General features: G+C 36.8%; 1 protein-coding gene across 1 annotated transcript in view; it reads left to right on the forward strand.

Moving 5' to 3' along the window:
- Nucleotides 1-1,543: 1,543 nt before the first annotated feature.
- Tmtc3 (Transmembrane O-mannosyltransferase targeting cadherins 3) overlaps nt 1,544-21,833 on the forward strand; it is a 151,998-nt gene continuing 131,708 nt past the window's right edge. Inside the window, exon 1 of the mRNA XM_074110756.1 lies at nt 1,544-2,205. Coding sequence (XP_073966857.1) covers nt 1,900-2,205 — 306 coding nt within the window. The 5' untranslated portion in view covers nt 1,544-1,899. The remainder of the gene's footprint in view (nt 2,206-21,833) is intronic.

Consider the following 21,833-nt stretch of genomic DNA (forward strand, 5'->3'; position numbering starts at 1 on the left):
GTCTCAGGATGCACCCCCACTCAACGCAACGATATGTTGGATACTGCCCAACGGTGACCGACGGCAAAGCAGGCCGAGGCGAAGATGACGCGATGACCTGAACGCGTAACTGGATGTTGAATATAGCTCCTGATTTCTCTAAAATCCTAAATATGGAGATGTGTAAGTCAAGATAGATGCCTTTGCCCAATATTGGAACACAAAAATAAGCTAATAAATAAAACAAATAAGGTGCTTTTATACCAAATACTGGTTTATGAGTACAAGTACGTACATGCGTATTAACATTTACCTATTGGATTATCGTCCCATATCGTTGACATCGTAACCTATTTAATTAACACTAGAATGAGAAGAAAGAAATACCTAAAAAATCGTAACTTGTTTAAATATCAAAAGCGACTTAATCTCAAATTAAATGTTTCATTTAGTTCAACAAGCTTCAATATTAGGTCTAAGTAAAGTAGACTTCTTAATTCGTAAAAGTTTTATTCCAACTCAAATTCAGCTCGAATAATTTCGTAAAGTCACAGATTAATAACAAAAAATCTGATATTTAAAGTATAAGAACTCCGTGACATCGAAAACCTTTTATCGTGCGCTTATTGATGCGGAAGACAGGCTCAAGAGCGCGGGGTTGACTAGACTGTATCAAGAGCTCGAGGCAAATACAACTTGTTCGGTGTTCGGAATTATACGGAACTAGTTGCAGGGAACTTACGCATAGCAGGGATTGGCGAGTCCCGATCCGGGGCCTGACTCGCGAGGCCCCCCGAACTCGACCAAATGTCGTCATCAACATTCACTTGCCTCTCCCCGCTGGCCCCTCTCTCCCCCTTTCGCGGGCATGCGCTCCGAGCACGTGGGGTCGACCTAATCAAATTGCGATGTGATGTGCCCCTGCACTCAAACTATCGGTGCTGATTGTATTTTTATTTATTAGTCGGCCATTATTTCATTTGTCGAATTTATTGTCCGCGTTTGACAATTACCATAGTCAACATGGAATGTGTTAGTCGCGCTTGCCCGATTCTCATTCAATTGTTTTCATTCTGGATCGGTATACTCGTAGTTGAATAGTAATTACAATCACTAAACTGAATTAAATTGCATATTTTATCTCTATATTTGTGTATTTTTTATTACAAATGAACAGGTATTAAAGGTATCTAAATATGTATTTTCTTTTAATATCTTTTTAAGAGACATGAGTTCGAGTACACAAAAAAAGAAGTTGTAATGTGTAGGTAAATAATACCAAAAAAATGCGTGTAGCACAAAAAAAAAATTAACGATAAGACGTTGGGCCAGTAGCTGAATACTTTGGTTCCTGCCACCACTAAAGGTTTATTCCCTTTTCTAACGTATTTATTTGGATTGGAAAATTAATAAGCTTTTAATTCCATTTAGGATTAAAATCGTAAATCTCGCGACAATTTTGCCGCCAGCTAGACATGGAGTGTGAAGGACGCATGCGCCATCTCAAAACGACCCGCAGTAAAACGACTGGTCACGTGACTCGACGCAGCATTCGCTCGTCGCCCTTCGGCAGTCGTCGGCGGATCGGCCGGGAGAGCGGGTGTGTCCGTGTCAGTCGCGTCGCAATTATCACATGAATGTCAAACCCCTTGATTCCGATGGTAATTTTGACATTCGAATCGCGCCATCGCATACGTTAACATAACAACGTGTTTGCAGTGATCATCCGTGTGGCTTACCCGATATCAACCGTTCTTACGATCTGAATTCCCGTATCAACAGACCCGGTTTCGTTCGTGATCGTGTTTTGCCAATCCGCACCTAATGTGCGGCGGTTCAGACGGTTCACCGTTGCAAGGACTTAAGTCTGGATGTTGATGTGTTGTGGGGTAGTAAGTTAGGATGTCGAAGTGAATCACGATGGACCGCGTAAGTGGAGTGTGTAGGTTTGGCGGAGTGGTGTCGGCGGTGCGCACGCGGACCGGGCGCAGCCGACGTCGGCTGGCGGGCCCGGCGCCTTCCTCCTCCGGAGACATGCCCGAGCCGCCGCGCCGCGGCCTCGGAGCCGTCCTGGTCCTCGCCTGCATCATCGTCTACCACAACTGCCTCTACTGCGGCTTTGTGTTCGACGATATCAACGCTATCAAAGAAAATAGAGACTTGAGACCACAGACACCTATTTCTAACATCTTTCTCAACGACTTCTGGGGAACACCCATTCACAAGGTATTATTGATAACGTTTTAAAACTGAAAAGACATCACAGCACTAGCTTTTGTGGCAAATATATTTAAATCGCAGCTGCTAACCACCTGATGGAATACCTACTACATTTGACAAAGTTTACCTACACAGTTCCCTTCGGACGATCGGAACTTACCTCAAGTGAAGTTAGCCAAATCGTTCTACAGTTATTTGATGGTGTCCAATTACGAATCAATCAAATAAGAAGTGTCCAATAGCAGTAGGTACTAAATTCACGCCGGATCTGCTTTTATCTTCAGATTTCCACCGTAGTACTCTTACATTGCCTTCGAATGATTACGACATTACCTACCATAAATGAAGTAGGTAGTCACATCGTACTACCTTTAATGGTGTCCAATACAAATTGAAATATGTGTGCATGCTTTTTGTCTTCAAGTTTTCGAGAAACTGAATTTTAATGAGACAAACAAGGAACAGCATTCACAGAAAAATCTAAGGACATATTCTGGATTAGTTTGTTCACCAAACTGATAATTTCTAACTACTGAAGTACGAATACCAACTTAAAAACCATTTAGGTGTAATGACAAAAGCATCGTTCTTTCATTTCAATTTGACTGCATGAAGAATTGGATGATAGGTAGGTACGTTGTTGATACCCGATATATTTTCGATAACAACTAGAACTAGGCAAAGAGAAAATAATCCTATAGAGATGTAGATAGACTACTCTTTTATGAAATGAGGTAATATGTTGTCGTCACAATCCTTGGGTTGGGCGCCAATCTCAAAACTTATTAGGAACAGATAATTAGAGAAGAAACAGCAAAAAATACTCTAACGACCATTGACCATATGTAAGGATGATCACATCACATATTCTAGATGGACTCTTTAGAGGGCAATTTTACCCCGAAATACTTGAAATTTAAGGCTGAAGTAAAGCAACACGCGTTCTTAAAGTTTACATCAAACCGATCCAGCAAACGTTATTGCTATAAGATTTCTGATCTTGACACTTTTACCCCGATTCTTAATGCCTGACTAGGTATAATAACACAGCAATACCCGTAATATGTATGATTCTGCAGCAAACTTCAATTGTTTACTGAAGTTTAACTATTTGGAAATATTATATTTAATAGTAGGGTTATTATTTCGAGAGGTTCAATTGTGTTCAGACTCAAATTTTCAGTTATAAAATTAGAAATATATCGTTTATTGTTTTTAAGTTGCTTAGGATATTATCACTGAAACTTGTGGTAAATAGATTTTATTCTATTTTATCTTTTTTTCCACAATAACTTAAATTTTCTGCACAAAAGTCAGTTACGTGGTCAGGTTCGGATTATCCCTGATTACTTTGTAGTATTGTAAAAAATACAAGGTATAGAAAAACTTGCTTTTTAAAACATGGATTGAATGTTCATAATATGATATACCATGCATGCAAACATAAAAAAATTACGACATTGATAAGACTATTTTTTTCTACATTTCCCGTTGTTCCAAAATACACCATCATTTTCGTAGCCACACTTATTAAGTATATTTTAAACAAAAAAAAGAGGTCAAACCTCCTGTAAATCCTTTTTTTAACTATAAGCAACTTTGAAAATAAGACTGCGTCAATATAACGTATAATGTTTATCGCAAGTCATAATTATTTATCTATAATTAATATAATAAAGGTTCAGTTAGATTTGCGTCAAAGATCGAGCGTCATTTTCGTTACGGTTGCGACTTGGTAAGTATTGGGTAAATAAATATAATGTTTTACTGGTGCTGTGTCATTTGCAGTTAAGTTATTCAATATTGATTTCATTTGCTTCAAACCTATAGGATATTTACTGCAGAGCCGCGAAAGTAAGAGCTTTTCAATTTCGTGGTCATCATTTTCGTGGTCCTATGGGCCACGAAACTGATTAAAGACCACGAAAAAGATGATTTTCCCTACAAGTAGAAAAATTACAGAACACTTTTTATAGAATTTTCTGCTTTTTACAGTGTAATCGTTTATGCCGTTATTGATTTAATTGATTTAAACGAAGAATGGTTGACCGTCAACAACATTTGCTCCAGGTGTGGTTATAGGAATTATGACCAGTGCGTCGCCAATTTTGTTAACTGGCGAGAGGTTCAAGAATTATTTTGCCCTGAATGTACGTGTGAAATGTATATATCTAAATATTAAAAGAAAACTTCGTCATTTAGAGGAGCATTTTGTTGTGTTGTTTCGTTGTAACATAATTTCGTTCTGGTTTACCGTAGACCTGCACGGGGGGGAAGGTATTGAAAACTGTTTTGGTTTGTGAGTTGAAGTTATTAATCTTACTTTAATTAAGTAATTTCTAGATAGTATTTAAAAGGTTACAAAAATGACAATTTGAAGTCGTCATTTTCGTGGTCAAGTTTTAATTTTTTTTTATATAGATAGATATCGATTGTCTATTTCTGTTGATACCTGATTAATTAAATAATGCTTATTCGTTTTCTCATTATGATCGGATTTTCATTCAAATAGTACAATTATAAGATTTTCAAATAAACAAAATGTTCTTTTTCGTGGTCTCGATGCTCATTTTCGTTACCGTTAAAATTGGATTTTTGCTTTTTTTAACCAAAATAAACTTTATCGATCTCTTATAATATAAAGCATCTTATCGGTACATATCCTTATGTTCAAAATAAAACAGACCACATCAAAATGTGTGTTTTTATTTCTGTAACATTTATCTTACACCTCAAATAATTACCCAGTACAGCGTTGTGATTTGTCAGAAATAACTATTTTCTGAACAAACTTGAGTAACGTCGTCGTTTACAGCAATTTTCGAATTCTTTAGCAGTAAATAAAGAAACCTGATTGCTTCAAAGTGGATATTTTCTATGAACTGGGCACTATGGCCATAAAAATTTGTGATTTAAATTCGAGTTTTGTTCCGCGTACCTCAATTTTAACGAAGCTCGATATTTCGGCACAGTAAAGTTGCATGCGCCATGATCACGAGACGACTAAAATCAAGGTATGCGGAACAATACATGTCTATAATTCATAAAATTAGTAATGACCGCGATAGTCTAAAATATTGTATGGTTATAAATAATTTTAATTTAGAAGATAATGCAACATTTCTGCTTCTGGAAAACAAAAATAATAGAGGTAATCAAATCACATTGAAAAGTCAACGCAGTGGATTTCAGTCGCATGAATGTTAAATGCTCAACGTTACTACAGAAAAATGACCATAGATCAAAATGGTGATTTATCGGTCTTCATTGATCTTCATAACTATTTTAACACAGCACCTGGGCTAAATAATTAGTGTATAAATGGTAACGGTCGTGATGCCATCATTGGGCTGCGGATTAAAGCGTCAATGGGACACTAAGCTTGGAACTGTGGCAAATTCGTCAGTTTACTATCATAACGTTCTATCTTCTGTCACTTGGAGTGCCAGAATGCATCCTATGTACCTATATAATAATGATTTTATATCAATTTCCTGAAATTGAAATGTAATATTGTTAGATGAAGTTGTCACAACGCTTACGTGCGTTGTGAACATACTTTCATACCTATTATGGGTTATGATATGAGGCGTAAGTTTTACAACAATTAACGTGTTTCGGTATTGCGAGTGATGTTTGTTATTCTCATAAACTTAATATACGCTAGTAATATTAAGTGTATGGTTATTCTTCCGTTATTCTTTTTCCTCTCCTTTAATCAATGGAAAAGTTAAAAGATGATGAATACACATGATTAATACATGAGGTTTGGATATTCGCTTGTACACTGAATATACAGAAAACAGAATTCTAAGACTTCTTTAATATTTACTGCAATTGTATCTGTTTAAAACTGAAAACCAAACTACTTATAAACTTTAAAATGGGCCATGGATGAAAATGTAAATAATTATAGAATACTTTGTTTATGGCTATGAAAAAATGGTAAACAAAGCAAAAATCTAGAATATTTTTGTCTAACAATTTTCGATTCAAACGTTCCAGACTAAATTTGAGAGACTTATTTCATAAGCCCTCCAAATTGACATTTCCATTCACGGCTTGGACTGTACAACAAACAGAAAAGAAAAGTTATAGGGTTTTCCTTATTTCTTACCCTCGATTTTTCTCGTAATAGAATTGACAAGATTTCATTTTTTGAACACCTGTAAATTACTACAGGAATCGAAAGAGTTTTGCCTCCTGAACATGGGAAAATATTTATTATAATTAATTTATCCATATTTAAAAAAATACAAAAAAATGAAAAAATATGGCTGAATTTGCCAACACTACGACAGTATAGATATGTTTCCTTTGCCTTTTTCACCAGAAAAAGGAGCTGTCATAATTTTGACAACGTCTCTATGCAACGTCTACGTCAGATTTACGTGATCTTTTTTTTAACAGACTAGACAAAAGTAATGGATCTATTGTGTCGTAGTTTTGGAGTTATGCCCTTTTAGAATAAGCACATCTTAAAATTTTTTTAATAAATTAATTAATAGTTGTAGCGAAATTTTAAAAATATAAGCGTTTTTCTCTTTCCAAACAGAATACAGAGAACGAATCAAATTATAGTCTTAGAAATATGAAATCTTGTTAATTGAGTTGAATCACAAAGTTATCACTACCTTTAATGAGAACCAGTATCTTCATAAAACCACACATTGAAGACAATCTACTTGATGGCACATTGAGATTGAAATTGAAGGGACTATGTAGGGAACACAAAAATATATATTTTTTAATTTTAAAAACCAATCACAAGCCTTATTATTCAACTTTCACAATGACTTCTGAAATGTGAGTGAAGTTTGAAATAAAAAGATAACTAAAACTAAATAGGACAGAGGGTTTATTTTATTACTCGTAGTACAATTTTATTCGTTATCACGCTTATTATTCTTTGACAGCGTTTTGATTTGAAAGTTATTCCGCTATTTCCAATATTACTTATTATTTTATATTTTCATCATTTTCAGCAACGTTCGATGAATATCATTGTGTTTTCGGGACATTGTTTTCAGTTTTTTTTTCTTCAATTACGATATGATAGTGGCTTGGGTCACATCTGTGTAAATTGCTATTGAACTCAAACAGATATTCAGAGTGATATTACGTAATTACAATGCAATATAATGTTTACATCTTGTTGAAACTTATAATTAGGTACTGTTGTATGTCAAACTCTTTGTTGTTCGATCGGTTAGAACTGGCAATCTAGTTCTATATTTAAAATAGTATAATGATCGAACACAAGAGTCTAGAAGTTGAATTGTATCCAAGCAGCCAAGCCAACAAGTCGAATAAAAGGAAACTGTGTCTCAATGAAATATTTTATTGAAAAAAAAACTCTTAAGTAACAATACAGTACCAATCTCCACACAAAGCGTCATCTCATCCGATGCACTTGCGTTGCGTTGTGTGTTAATTTTATCAAAGTAATAGTTAAGTTCTGGCGTACTCTTTTTAATACATGCCGTACTAACGTAGTTGGTCTTTTTAAGAGCTTTTCGAAATGCTTCGATTTTTAGCCTTTTGCCGAGCAAAATTTTAATAAATCCGCCTTCAAATCGTGAAATATCTGAAATTGAAGTATCAAAGCTTGCAGGAAATAACAAATCCGACGTGACTCCTAATAAATAAAACATCACAAATAGTGGATCCGTCTTTTTAATCCGCTTCAGACTACTATCCTTTGACAGTTCACTGTGTTGGGGTGGACACGATTTTTAGGATAGAAATAAGTCGTTTCACACGTCGGCTTAAAGAGAGCAAAGTTGACACTTTAAATGCAAATGTTTGCGAAGTATAGTAGAGTGCGTTAGCTTTTGAACGTGCAGTCAATATACTTCTTCATTTACTGTAGTAAATACTTTGTGAAATGTATTTACCGAACCCTTATACAGTACAGTACAGTGACTCTACTTAGAGAGGCGTTCCTTTTTTGCTTCCGTTGAGTACGAATTAGATGGTAACTGTAAAGTCAGTCAGATTTTACAATTCTACTAGTTATTTTGTAAAACATTTGAGGCGCTGAAAATACGAACCGGTGTATAGATAATCTACTATATCTAATTTAATTTTACAGTATGCTGTTTCGGGCCAATACTCGAAGCTAAGGAGGTCCGGTCGTAACAATATACAGTTTAAAACACGTCCGATTCGTCAGTTTACCTTTCGCTTACAAAATGGCCGTTGGCGTTGGCGCGTTTGCTGCTCACATCCATCAACGTCAGAGGAGCAAGTTTTTCGTTGCGTTCCAGCTGAAGCGTCGGTATACACTTTTTGTTTACTAACTTTTAGTAGTTCCAGTACTGACAGGAATAGGAAGCGACAACTTTTTTTATCACGAAAGGCTAAGAAGCTGACACTTGTGCATATTTTGCACAGCAAAGTTTAAAGCGTAGACAAGCTCCTTAGAGGCCTGAGATAATAATATCAGCGAAGTTTGCTTATGGAAGTTTAGACCGAAGGAGTAATCATTTATACCACGCCTGGCTCTAAATTGCTTTACGGCGTTATTTAAAGTCAGCGTGCAGCGTAAAGGTGAACCAATTAAATGCTTTAGAGATTTATCAAACTCTAATAAGCGCAAAGGCTTGTTTAAAAGTGCCTCATTCAGTATTGATTGGCACTTACTCCGACATGCCTATTCGATGACAGAAGCGGTCCGTGCGAGCGCAGACATCTTTGGATAAATTATTTAACAGCGAAGAAGTGAAGGCTTTTTATATTTTATGTTGTCAATACATAAAAGCACTCCACACGTGAGTTTCATTACTCAATTATTTCATATCAAATCCGATTTATGAGGCACGCGCCAATGTTTCTCGTTATTGTCAAAAAAAGAGCTTTTTCGCCAATTCTCCCAGTTTCGCGTTTGCGTCAGATATTTTTTTTAATTACTGTATTCGCGCTTGACGTTTTGAGGGAGTTGAATAATTTCACCGTTGTAACTAACACTGTTAATAAAAGAACAAGTAAATAAGTACAAAGAGTTCGGGTGGTCGCGTGACCGGACTCTCACGTGAACTTCTAATTTCCACGACCTTTTCAAGAAATTCATTTGTACACGAGTTATTTATGAGCCTTCGTGGACGTTACACCCTCTATAAAGCAGTTAAAATTGTTTATTAACGTAATGAAAATAACTCATTCAAACGATGTGGTGATTAAAAACCTAGACGTGTTCTTTTGTTTGAAACTGTCCGAGTTACATTTTAAAAATGCTTTGTTACATGAAAAGCGTTGTTAAATTGAAAAATAAACTCGTGCTGGCTAATGTGTTGTTGAAGTATTGTCAATAGCCTGCCGCGTGCAACGTGGTAATTAAACTTTGTAAATATTTGTCTTCAGCATTCAAAATGGCTGCGTAGCCTGTTTAAAACAAGCCTTCAATAGCGCCATTAAAAAGCTACTGTTTATCAGTTGTCAGCCCCAATATACATATTAATTAATCAAACTTGCTCTACTTCACAAATATACCTATTACAAAGGGTCATGCTTTATTTATAAGTATGTTTATCCATTGCCTAGTATCCATAGTACATAGCTTCGCTTAGCTCGGGACTAGGTCAATTGGTGTCAAGTGTCCCATGATATTTTTTTATTTCTACATTGTTATATAGTTTTTCGTTCACCATAGAGACATGGTTAGAAAAGAAAGTTAATAAAGAAAATAGAACTTCTTTAATTTTATTATTTCTATTTGTGGTTTGTTCGTCCCTTCCCGCTTTTATTCACGGGTCTTCACGATTTTCTTTATAAACAAATGCGGTGGAGCAAACTGCAACAGCTGTACAAAGCCCATTGGTTCCCTTTTCACGCAACAAACAAACACAGCAGATATTTCACTTATTTTAATTGACGAAGTACTGCTTTAACAGCTTATAACTGTAGGTACTATAAGTTTCCGGTAATGTTGAACACAATAGATGTAAAATTAAATTAAATGTGTTTGACAATGTACGTTTATACCTAGTCCGACCCACAAGTATGCACATAGTACGCGTAATAATAATATTATGCGTACCTAATAGTTACGGTGGAATACACATTATCATATACAATATAGTTTAATGAATACAAGCGTGATGTACGTGTGTGTGTGTGTGTAGTTTAATGAACTTTTTCAGCTAATAATGCAGAAAAATGCAAAGACGTTGATCAGGCAAGCGTAAAATATCACGGTTGGAAAAGCTTTTAGAATGTTAAAGGATGATTATAGCACGAATTGCAATGTGTCCGAGACGAGACGGCACCGAAAGAAGAAAACAGTAAAATACAATAGAACGAATCCTGCCAATTAACAGCAAAATTATTGATGGCAGCGAAACGAGCCTTAAGTACCTACTTAAGAATATAAGTCAACAAAAAAATACCTGTTGTCAAGTTAACCAATAATTTTATAGATAAACAAACGTCAGCATCAGCTCACTAAACCACCAAAAAACATGCTTCTAACGCAGCAACACACACATACGTTTTAAGTCCTCTTTGCTCCCGATATGAAAGGAAAACGGTCGTCCTTTTCTTCAAAGTCACGCCTGCGGCCACGCCATCATTGCAGAGACTACAAGTGATTCCTTTTACACGCTTCATTTTCGCCACGCTAATAACCTCAGTCTCAGCCTCTATTTCTTTTAACATCTGTAATATCATTGTCAATAACTTCATGTTTGTATCTATGGAGTGGACCTTCTGTGCCTTTCTTTTATGTTTTATCGACCATTTGCCTGAGTCTTGGGCCAGCCGCGAGATCTCACGCCGCCCGGGTTCCCGATAGCAAACTGGGTCAAGGGAATTGAACTTACCACGGGGTTCTTCTGGATGAATAGCGTGAATGTGATTAATATTAATTAATTACGCAGACAGATTCACATCGTATTCAACATGTTATTTTATGAAGGGCGAGTGGAATCGAGATTGTTTAGTTGATGGTGCCCTTTCAAAAGTCCTTCGAAATTTTTAGGTTTTACCGCATTGTGTTGGCATCGTTTGATTGAAGACACATGATAAAGATAATGTATCTCCAACGAACTGAAAGTAGACTAGAATGTAGTAATACTACACCGTATACTAGAAATGGCGTTACAAATTGTGTGAGAGTTTTTGATTGGTTTTTTGGAACCTTTTTATATTTTTTATTTCAATTCTAAATTTTTACTTTTACGGTCATACCGTAAAACCTAAATTGAAAATACAAACTGAAATATAGATGTACAGAAAAACCAGAAAAATATGACCAGCACTGGGAATCAAACCCAGGTCCTCGGTATTCCGTACCGCGTGCTATACCGCTACACCACTAATGGTCAACGGTACAGACACGAATTTTCCCCTATGCACCTCATATCTCAGCTTGTTTGTTTCTTATTTGGCCACTTAAGCAGTGACGCTAGCGACATCTATACCGTAGTCCTCATCGAGAAACTTTCGGCACTCCATTGGAACTAACCGCTCACCCGGTCAAGAGATGTCGTTACGAAGCAATCAAATTAAGATTGCGTCACTGCTTAAGTGGCTAAATAAGAAACAAGCAAGCTGAGATATGAGGTGCATAGGGGAAAATTCGTGTCTGTACCGTTGACCATCAGTGGTGTAGCGGTATACCGCTACCGCCGCTGCTATAGCACGCGGTACGGAATACCGAGGACCTGGGTTCGATTCCCAGTGCTGGTCATATTTTTTTGGTTTTTCTGTGCATCTATATTTCAGTTTGTATTTTCAATTTGTGAGTTTTTGTCCAAAATTTCGTTTTTAATACTGTAATTTGCTGACTGTAATTTTTGTGGTTCATATTTGCACAGTCTTGCACAAATCAATCAAGAAGTGATCTAAAATTGATTTAATTTAAAAACCACAACTGCCATTCATACATAATTATTACATATAGGTACATACAAGTTGCATAAAAAATCCAATCTAACAATAACAACAACTCCATGATAAGCAATTATTTTTCAGTAGTCTGAAAATGTCTCCCAGTGCTGAGTACAGGCCTAGCCTGTCTCCTCTTCACTGTATGTAGGTGTATTTAATTTTGATGGCAATGCAAGCACCTATACTCAACAAATAGTAACACAATAACAAATAGTGTCAGCAAAAAAACTTGTATCGGAAAATAATTTTTTAATAACCCTTTTTTTTCTTTGTTTTATTTTCAAATACATATTTCAATCCACATTTTTACATACTCGTACACTAGCGCTTCCTTAGTTGTTAACTACCGAATTTGCGAAGTAATTTGTAGTCGACGGTAGTCTTATCTTCGATATCCCGGGATCCGGGATGAACCAGGCCCTGGGACAAACAAACGGGGACATAAATCAACGTCAGCGCAAGTTTATCGCTGGAGCTTGGTCTGGGACGTGGACACGAGTCCTGTGCGTTCAAACTAACGTAGAAAAGTTTTCAGATACCAGTACATTTGAGCCACAGTTTTGCGGCTAGTGTATCTAGATTTTCCGCAGAGCTAACCCTTTTGCTGGTAATGTCATATTCATGTTTTGGGTGTTTCGACAGTGGTCCTTCTCTCGACCGTGTTCTCCTTTTACAAGCTTTTATTTAACTTTTATTTCTATTTGTTGTTGTTGTTTTTGTTAGGTCAAATCTTGCCAGTTTGACCCACTTTCAGTGATCAAATTGACTTTAAATTTGATATACATAATATGTATATACATCATAATTATTTTGAAAGTTGGATGACATTGCAAGTGCAGTCAATTACTTCGTCGCTTGTATTAATTTTTTTATTTAAAAAATGTCCCAACACTAGCCGTACGACCATCGCTCTGTGCCATTCCTAATTTAAAAATCTCTGGAACCGTCATATCATAAATATTATTCTGACAACGATTTTATTCTAAATTGGCCTGAGCAAAACCAATGCGATCCCTCATTCGCTGTTCGTCGCACGTTAAAACGCGCTAGAACTCGCAATAATTTCCCTCGCATTGTTTATGCGGCATCGACCATTGTGTCGCGTTCAATCAAGTCGCAATGTTAGCTCTCCCAGTGTACACACAGCACGAGCACGCAGGTAGGTACTTATTGTTTAAACCGCTCTCGGCAGTTTTATTGTGCCACGCTATGTTTACTTTAACCCATCGATTAAATATGGTCGGCCATGTAAATAAACGCTCTAGTGTGTATTTATAGGGAATAAACTATTCAACCGTGCAAATAGCTTTCACTGCTTTTTTTGTCAACGGTTTGTTTAATTGCTCGGAGGGTTGCCATAAGTGTGCGGACGCAGACCGAGACATTTAAAGAAAAAGTAGTAAAGGTAGAAAAAAATGAACTTTTATTACAACAAAAGGTAACTGTAAAGGTTTAGTCCTTGCATAAACACAAAATAACTTTTTGTGTGCATAAAGTAGAATCTTCGTCTAAGACCAAGGTAATTAGGGGTCAACAGCCACAAACAAAAAGTTTCTATATATTTTTTATTTTATGTAAAACTAAAAATGTATAATTATATAGCAATACATGAAAAATAAAAGGTACCTAGTAAGTGAACAATTGTTTCCACTATTGCTATTTAATTTCCTCTCCATCGAAGTGAAAAGCAGTGTAAAACTCAAGCATTAAACCCATTTTCCCCTCGACGTGTCTATCCACAACGTGGCTATATGAACACCTCGGGTAAAATGGCTCGTTTTATGCTCTTTTGTGCAATCTACTATTAAACCTGGGCAATTTGCTCATAGGCCGGGACGCCAGGACACCATGCTTCAAACCGGGACATGTCCCGGCGTACCGGGACGAATGGCAACCCTATCCTACTCATACTCTTAAGTATACAATTCACTAAACGACGAATCGCTGAATTTCATTTAACTTGCATATACTTAAATAATCTAACAGAGGCCAGGCTCCCGTAGATGAATAAAAATAAGGCTAACTGTGTCCCGTGAGAATTTAAAAATTTCACATCTTAGTGCAAATCTTTGAATCTCAAGGAATTATATCTGCCAAGTTTTAATTCTCTAGCTGAAGTGGCTTCAACCAACTGTGCGTATACTGTCAGCCAGTCCGCCACGTTATTAATTATTATTTTAAAGGTATAAATATAATGTTTGGCATAAAGTTACGATAGGCTCTACAAGGTTTTGCTTTGTTTAGTTTTATATCAGTCTTGCATAAATAATTTAAATTTTGAATGGCAAATATATCAATAATAAAATAAACATTATTTGTCGTAATTTGTACCTACTTATACTTCTTCAGTAATAACTTTTGTTAAAAGCTATATTTATATTACATGATTTTCGCTGGTGTACTTTTTATTGACCGTACTTGCATTGTCATGCAACTTAAACAATGTATTCCAAATATCGAGTCTATTCGACCACTGGAAGTGAATCAAAATGAACTTACAAGGCTTGAAGCAAACAAACGGGATGAAGTTAAATAGAAGCTTGTAAAAAAGAGACCCGCGTATACCCGCTATTTATACAAATACTAAGTATTGAAAATCGATCTCTCCGAGATCTAGTTTTTATAATTAACCGCAGCACAACTAAACCCTACTCATACCCGTAACTACTTGTTTCATTTCTTGCGTGGAAACTCAAGCTCTCGCCTCGCCAAGACCTGTTCTTTATCAACAAGACTTATTTTATTTCTTTGAATTCAGAGCGAAGTTGCAGCACGTCTCTAGATATATTAAATTCAGCGAATGTAACTTTCCTTTCTGACACGTGTTCTTTTCCTTCGCTTTTACCTTTATTACTAAGATGCCTAATTAGGTTGGGTGCTCTATGAGAGGTCCTTAATGTGCCTCACATCACGTTCAACTCTTGGAGCATACGTTATTATGTTATTATCAGGGGCAGTCCTGTTATAGAAGGCATCATTCGTTTACTACACGTTTTTTAAGATTTTGGCGACATCAAAAATTTTACTTATGAGTACGTTGGACAACACTTCAACAATGTTGATCACATTAGCCTAAAGAAGTGAGTCTTTCATCGAGTACTGATGATGATGTCCTCTCAGACGTATTCTCGTCGACTGCGACACCCAAATAATTTAATAATAATAATAATAGATACAGAAGGCGGTACTTCTGGACACGGCACGCATCGTCCGGAGGTTCCTCACTCTGCGGCCCTGACCACCGGTAGCTTGGGCCCTGCCCCGTTACCGGCGGCAAACTATGTTAGTTTTTATAATATTTTTATTTTGTATGTACTTTTCTGTATTTTACTTCTTATGACTATTATAAAAACCTAATCTTAAGAATAAAAAAAAATAAAGAATCATAATAGCATACTTCAATGGCAGATCTTAAAACCGGACTTTCAAAAACAAGTTTGAGTTTGCTAGTCACGCTCGCGCCCAAGCAAGAGCCCAGACTACAAGCATTGATACCGCGATTAAGACACTTTTTTTGATGCAGTAAGTAATATAATATAACTTTATTGATTTAACACAGATTAATCCAGAAAATACTCCCTAGATAGGTAAAACCTATGCTCTAGTCTGGAGCATATCGTCACTACTTACAAAAAGGTCGACCCCAAAATCGATAATTTTACTGAATGAATTTTTATGAACATTATTTCAAGATTTAATTTTATTCACGTATTGACTTATGTGATGCCAGATTTTTTCAAAGTAGGGACGATACCCATGATGTGCAGTCCTTTCCATAATAAAAATGAGACATTTTGATTGCATTATTTAAAGTAGGTAGGATACTAGATGCTACCGACCACGCCAATACAAACTGCGTAAAACGTAGCTCTTGGCTCGCTCACAATAAAACCAGGGCCGGATTTGGACGTCTGACGGCCTTCGGGCAACGCGCTCTGTAGTAGCGGAGGTCCATGGGGCGAAAAAAATACTTTAACAAAATTGTTAAACTTCTGATACGCTGAAATTAGGATTTTTTAACCTTTGTAATAGGGAGGCTCTGCGTACTCCCGGCTACCATCCCCCAAATCCGGCCCCGAATAAAACAGACGAGCGAGCCAAGGCGCGGTGCCAAGCAAGTTGCCTGGAGCCCCGACGCCTATGTCTCGGCTTTGTATTAAACAGCCACTGTTCATGAAGATAGGAGATACGTGACTAGGCCTATGTTTACATTGTTATATCAGTTTGCTAGTTCTACGTGGTATTAAACTGAGTCTTTATTTAACTCCGTCCCACTGATGTCCTTCTGGGTGCTCGCGTACTTTATTAAGGACCAATTAACATTAAGAATATCGGCCGAATGTACTTTATAAACTACAAATTGTTCATTGAATAAATAATTCTAATATTTTTGATATAATATATCCAAAATAATAAACCAGGTTAACCACGTCTAGGTCTTAAGCATTAAGTTTGTTCAAAAATAACAGAACTAAGGAGGAATAGAACAAGAGCGCAAATTCTTATGTTTCACGGCTGCTTTATGCTCCCGTGCCGGATGACTACAGTGCAAGCATGGTAGTAACTCAAACGACTCTTGCACATGTAATACCCTTAACATCTCGTTCACATATTATATGAATCAGGCTCTGCTACTGATTCCGGTTCCGATTCCGTTTCTGGTTCTGATAAACTAAATTGAAAACATCTGGTTCCGCTTTCGGTTCCGATAAAACCACATCCGTTACATCTCTGCGATGAAGATGTATCTGTGGATGTCGGTTACATAGAAAATATACATTTAATTCGCCGTTGATGGTATAGCATAGCCTAATACGTCCAAATGGTACCTTTATTTCCGAGCGTCTAGACTTATGACAGGCATAGTCTCGCGAGAAACAAATTTACTTGTAATTCAAGATCTGGAAACACAGCTGTCTTGAGAATTTATTGCTGCAATACATGTCACGTCGCTGTGAGCGCACACGATAAAAATCTAATACGATTTTAGTTCAACGCTCTACTAAAGTAACAAAACATACGAGTACCTACGTATATTATTTGTCACTGTCTTGGCGAGTTAAAACAGTTGAATCTCGGAGACGTAGCGCTGGACAGAGGGTATTTGTAAAACAGATTTTGCGAATCTATCGCTTGTACAAATTGAATTGGCAGAGCAGATGACACCATAAAAATGTAATTACAAGACGCGGTTCTAATAAAAAACATCTAATTTTAGCTAAGCCTTTTATAAATTGTATTGTCATCAACATAAATTTCCGTACCAAATTGCCAGCCGGTGCCATCAACCGTTGAAGAGTTCATGCGGAAATGATTCTGGCTGGACCACCAGGATTTCACTGCCAGATTATTGTTTTGTCACTGTATTTACATTTCAAGTCAATCCGATCTCTGGAAGCAAGTTAAATTTAGCTTTCAAGATTGGCCCAAGTAAATAAACAGGAAAAGCTAAATACGAATACAAGCTAAAAAAATATTCGATTTAAATAAATCGCACGTCATTTGACGTTCTAATATCTAGACAAACGTACAAACTGCCACACTGTAAAAAGTTAAAATTTCATGTGATAATAAGAAGATTAGAAGTGTTATCGTTTGTTTTTCTCCTCCGTGTGATATTTTCACAGAAGTATTTTCACCTCTCCTATCGCTACAAATGAGTGCAATACAAGTTTTTATTTTCATACATTTTGCTACGTTCCAGTACTCACCAGTGTAATTTTTAATTTTTTCGGATTCCGTACCTGAAAAGGAAAAAACTGAACTCTACAACAGATCAGTCGCGTGCTGTCTGTCCGTCCGTCACAGGTCTATTTACTCCAAAACTACTGAACCGACTTAAATAGAAATAGAAATAGAAAACGTTTATTCGCATTTCGCAAATTACATAAGTACACAAAATAAAACAAGTATAAAGTAAATATTAATGACAGTATTTGCGAAATCGCGAAACGGTCTCAGCTCAGCATAGTGCTGGCCATAGAAGCCAACGCTGGTCTTCCGCTGAGACCGCTTGGCGACTGATTGGCAACTGATTTGAAAACAAAGATTTTCCCAATATTTTCACCGTAAAGTTTTACCGTAAAGTTTCACCGTAAAGTTCATGTAAATTTCATTTGTGATTTCGCACATACTCGTAAATTTAGGAAAAACTCGGAAGTGCGAGCCCGCGATCATACCCCCGACCCTTGGCTAAAGAGGCCACGAATCAAACTAATGAACTAACTACGGTGTTTACGACGACGTAAAATAAATATCTGGCCTTGATAGCCAGATAGACGCCTCGCTTTATTGCCTCACGTGACTTTTCTTTTTAGATCTATGGCTGTAACGCTGTAACAGTAACTGTCACGTAACACTTTGAGCAAAATATTCATAATGACGTCTACAGAAAGACTTCAATCAAATTGAAGTTCACTTTTAAAAACAAAGTAGCATCGTAGATATATTTAATAAAACCTTATTTATTTTGTTTCAGGTAATACGCATTCTACCGGCACGGATGAAAGTAGGTACACAACGAAAATTAATTAAGTCTCCTCAAATTGTCTTCAGCCACCCATTATGATCTTGTTTATCAGGACGTCGGAGGACTGGTAGAGAGGGAAAATTAATAGTGAACAGTGAACATAGTACCTACAACCTCGAACTACCCCCAATCCAAATTATGGTTAAAAATATGAATGTTGCTACGCCCTTGTAGGGCCCATGTTTGTACTGGCTAGAATTAAGAGTATCTTTTAAATACCATGGTTGCAATGAATAAATGAATATGAATATCTATGAAAAGTTAAAAGTATAAAGTACCTGTTACATACTGACAGACAAATTAAAAAGTTCAAGACCGTCTCACGCTTGACCTGTTTTTATTATTTTGTACAAGCCATTTATCTTTATTATTGTTCCGAGTTTGCAAGTGTATGTTTAAATGTTATAGAAAAACAACAAAACAAAAATAATACGTTTTTGTTGGACGCCCTGTGGCAGGGGTCGGCAATGCGGCCCGGGACTTATCTCCTTGCGGCGCACGACTGTCTTCTAATGTCACTTATAGTACCTACCTACAATAGATAACTGGATACAAAATTATCTTACCCTTAAAATTGCCTTTACCTATCTATTTTTTTCACTAGGTATGTGGCCCATGTCTGGCAAATGGTGGCGACCCCTGCTCTGTGGTCGTCATCAAATTGTCTTTTTAGTAGCAAGTAGTACGTTAAAGTAACCAACTCGAGTACGTGCATACCTACTGCGTTGTAGATGAACAGCGCACTAGGACAAGTACTAATAGCTGCACATTAATCTAAGTCACTCGCTTCTTTAGAGCTAAAGCAACTTGCCACTGATTACCGCACCTTCGCCGGAGTTTTCCAGCAAGGTGCAAAACATTTAACAAGCCACGGAGCTAATAAAAGGAGGAATAGAAATATTATTGTATTTATTGTATTCTACGATTATACACATTGTATTGATTATATTTGATTGATTATAATGATGTCACTTCTTTTTCGGCTCTGCCTCTGTCAATGAGCACAATTTTTTTCGTGTTTTTAGAGCTCCAATGAAATCTACTTAATCCTTTTTGATCCTCCCATTCTGCAATGAATTATCTTAATAAATACTATGTTTAAGAGGGAAGTGGGAGTTCAGCGATTTGTGAACAAGAATAAATAATTGCAGCCTGAGCTGGGACAATAAAGATAAAAAGCCATGTTTTTAGCTCGTGTCAGATTTCTATTCCCTATTTGTTATTCTGTGTAACAAGCACACCTATTTCTAACTCCGCATCAAAATTCCTTTTGTGGCAAAGTTAAAGTGGGCGGCATTGTGTCACTGTCTCAAAACTGAGTTACTACAATGAAAGGAACTTCAGTCCTTTTCAGTGGCACGTTCGAAAATTGCACATTTGGTGGCGACGGGCGCGGGTCGGCGGATCGAGCACTCGCCGCATCAGTCATTGTCAACAAAGTTTATCGCCTTGACTCACCCCCGAACGGAATCGGCCAAATGTGTTTGTTGTGGTCTCAGAACGAACTAGCAACCCACGCTTGCGTCGACGTTGAAAAATAGAAATGCGATTTCCAACTTATGCACTTCCTTCGGTGCCGCAGCCGCTACGAATTTCCGTGTATGGACGGGAACTATTTGTTGTGTCGGTACTTCCGTAGCTAGTTTGTGTCTGGGGTAAAATCTGTTGGTTTTTGGATTTGCATTACCAGTTTTGACTTAGTTTTTCACAAGCTTTTATTTAACTTGAAATGAAATTTATTTATTTATTTGCTTTAAATGCAGTACGTTACATGATGTTCAATGATTTATTTTAGACGACCAGATGGCCTAGTGGTTAGAGAACCTGACTACGAAGCTTGAGGTCCCGGGTTCGATTCCCGTGTCGGGGCAGATATTTGTATGAAAAATACGAATGTTTGTTCTCGGGTCTTGGGTGTTTACTATGTATTTAAGTATGTATCTATCTATATTATTATATTTATCCGTTGCTTAGTACCCATAACACAAGCTTTGCTAAGCTTACTTTGGGACTAGGTCAATTGGTGTGAATTGTCCCGTGATATTTATTTATTATTTATGAGTTGCAGCAACATTCAGTTTAGTATGCTTAGATAGTCATGGTTTCAAAATATGTAATTAATTATCATTTTTCGATCCGGTTGAGCATGGGTTAAGCTGAAATTTTACAAACTTATGTAAACCCGGTGACAATACAATAATCTAGTAGTGAAATGCTGATGGTACGATGGTATGGTGCTGATGGTATGGTAAAGGGTTGCGGCTTGCTTCAATATCAAGTTTTAGGTACTCTAACTGAGGCTAATTGGTAAACGTGATTTCATTATAGGAATAATAATAACAACGGATGACATTATTGTTCATCTAGCAGGCGCCTGCGACTTTACGCCGTTCCCAAAGTGTATAGAATTCCAAAATTCCCGGCCTTATGCCTTTGCTATCTGTGAAATATTTAGTATTAATTAATAAGTATTATCTGTGCAATATTTAGGCTAAGTCCAAGGGTACAGGCTAAGTGTTATTAAGTCAGTCAGTTTTTTTTACCCCCGACGCAAAAGAGGGGTGTTATAAGTTTGAACGCTATGTGTGTCTGTCTGTCTGTCTGTCTGTGGTAGCGTAGCTATTAAACGGGTAGACCGATTTGAATGCGGTTGTTTTATTTGAAATCAGGTTATCTAGCGATGGTTCTTAGACATGTTTCATCAAAATCGGTTCAGCCGTTTTTGAGATAATGAACTTTGAAGTGACAAAGTCGGGGGTTTTCCAACTTTTTGTTTGTTAGATTATTTGTGTCTTGTACTTAGATGATATCATCGCCATGCGTCCACTTTGTTGTTGATGCTACGAGGGCCTTTCTAGTCGTCTCTGAAGGATTTTATTTCAATAATGTTGATTACATTGTAGTAGGGCTGATATTAAAGCATAATATTCGCTTTGCCCTTGTCAAGAAGCCGTCGTCTCCCTTCTGGATCCGAGTCGACCTCAATGATAACGTCAACCCAAACGCGTCTCAACTATAACATAATGAACAGCACAATATGGTATCAGATATTAAATGTCAATCATATCGAAACACTACGCACACATTGTAATAATTTGGATGTTTGTACAAAGAATGTACCTAATGATATTACGTAACGTTTTATAGGTACTTATATGAAATACTAATGAACTAAAACAATTACTTTGCTCGTCTGCCGCGACCTTATAATAGAGAG

The sequence above is a fragment of the Choristoneura fumiferana genome, chromosome 2 (assembly GCF_025370935.1).
Source record: "Choristoneura fumiferana chromosome 2, NRCan_CFum_1, whole genome shotgun sequence".
Taxonomy (NCBI): Eukaryota; Metazoa; Arthropoda; class Insecta; order Lepidoptera; family Tortricidae; genus Choristoneura; species Choristoneura fumiferana.